The sequence below is a fragment of the Sinocyclocheilus grahami genome, unplaced genomic scaffold (genome assembly GCF_001515645.1).
Source record: "Sinocyclocheilus grahami isolate Dianchi unplaced genomic scaffold, SAMN03320097.WGS_v1.1 scaffold4456.1, whole genome shotgun sequence".
NCBI classification, from domain to species: domain Eukaryota; kingdom Metazoa; phylum Chordata; class Actinopteri; order Cypriniformes; family Cyprinidae; genus Sinocyclocheilus; species Sinocyclocheilus grahami.
Window position 1 is genome coordinate 12,957 of NW_015509390.1, and position 1,663 is coordinate 14,619.

Below are 1,663 nucleotides of genomic sequence, written 5' to 3' on the forward strand. Positions count from 1 at the left end.
ATTAGTACCTTATGGGAATCCATTAGGTTGGAAACAAGATCCAGATCTCCATGGACAGGCTGGTCCTCTGCAAGCTGAGGTTCCACACGATACAGCCAGTCAACAAGTGCCTGGAGAGCCTCAGCAAACTGACCTGAGAACAAGAGGGCTTCCTCCAACTTGTGTTGCCTGAGGAGAAAAAGATTTCAAATTATTTTTTCTTCTTCACTATATTAAACATTCAATCATTACTCAAATGGCTCAAAAAGTCAGATGCCAGAATTTCTCACCTCTCCACGCTCTTTCCACAAACTGTGTCCCATTTGTCACGGACCTCACCCAACAAGTTGTCCAGTTTTTGTGTATCCGCGGGCAGTGTGGCCTTGTCTCTCATGGCCTTCCCAGAGCGCACTGTCGTGTCATACACCGGCTGCTTGGAGCCAAGAGACTTCTGGAAATCCTGCAGTACAGTGATTAACAGATAAGAGGGCATAAGAGACAAGTCTAAAAGTTTTTAACTTCACATAGCATTTTAATGCATGTAGGCTGTACCTTATGTTTGGCCAGCTGGACTTTAATCTTGTCAGGCTCATTAGAGATTTCCAGCTCAGAGTCCAGCCTGCTCTCTGCTTCCTCCAACCAGTCTGTCAGTTTCCTCCAGGCCTCATGAAACTAGACAAGAGAAGACTGCCAACTTCAGACACAGAGAAAGGCATGATCAGAGCAACACGGAGTGAGGTAAACCAAAATATACCTGTTTGGCTCTCTTGCGGGCCTCATCCAGGTGGCGTCCTCGGTCTAGTGATCTCTGCACCAGTTTGTCCCAGCGGGCCTGTACACTGAGCAGCAGGTTCTTGATAAGAACCACATCCTGTTTGAGACTGGCAAACCGCAGCTGAGAGCCAGCTTTCTCCAGAGCCAGAACCTGCTCTCTGTGAGTGTTCACCTCATTCACAAACACCTGAAACATACAGGAATAAAGACAAGGACTTAAGTTACTCAAAAGTAGTACATTATCAAAACTCTTAACAAAAGCAAAAAATATATGTAGTACTTAAGCAAGCCACATTTTCTGACCAACCTTGTGCTCATCTATCTGGAATAGGACGGTGTCGAGAATGAGGCTGGGTGGCTGAGCCATGTTGAGAGTCTGCTCTGCCTGTGTCAGCCAGTTTATGGTGTCCTGCAGGGAGGTCTGGAATCCTGTCGCCAATGAGACAGCTTCCTCCAGTTTACCCTGTGGAAAGAGACGGACACAGAGGCATCTTAGGATTGGAAGGCAGAACTAGACACTTCATTCATCTGTTCATTAATTATCAAATCTGTTATTTAAACATGAATGTTAGATCATAAATCTCACCCTTCTGTCATCCATTTTGGCATTGAGACTGGCCCACTTGTTCTGTAGCATAGCCAGGTTCTGTTGGGTCTGGGTGGTACCAGGTCCAGCATCCTCCCCTCCTCTGGCCAGCAGAATGGACTCTCCCTTATCTAGTAGCCGATGGTACGGCTCACTCCTCTGGGTCAATTGACCCTGGAGCTCCTATAAACAGGAAAGAGCAGGATAAGTTGATTATCAAAAAGTGTTGCGATTAACTAAAACTACTAAATTTGTTTTTGTTAACTGAAATAAAGCTGAAATATAAATAACAGATGAAAAACGTAACCGAATATTAGAAATGCT

The 1,663-nt window shown here is 45.2% G+C and overlaps 1 protein-coding gene across 1 annotated transcript in view; it reads right to left on the minus strand.

The window, feature by feature from the left end:
* The window catches only part of LOC107576847 (microtubule-actin cross-linking factor 1-like), a gene marked incomplete at its 5' end in the record, with an annotated part of 5,669 nt that extends 4,147 nt beyond the window's left edge, over positions 1–1,522 (minus strand). The window contains 6 exons of the mRNA XM_016262973.1: positions 9–168; positions 270–439; positions 532–651; positions 734–940; positions 1,061–1,216; positions 1,340–1,522. Coding sequence (XP_016118459.1) covers positions 9–168; positions 270–439; positions 532–651; positions 734–940; positions 1,061–1,216; positions 1,340–1,522 — 996 coding nt within the window. The remainder of the gene's footprint in view (positions 1–8; positions 169–269; positions 440–531; positions 652–733; positions 941–1,060; positions 1,217–1,339) is intronic.
* Positions 1,523–1,663: the final 141 nt, after the last annotated feature.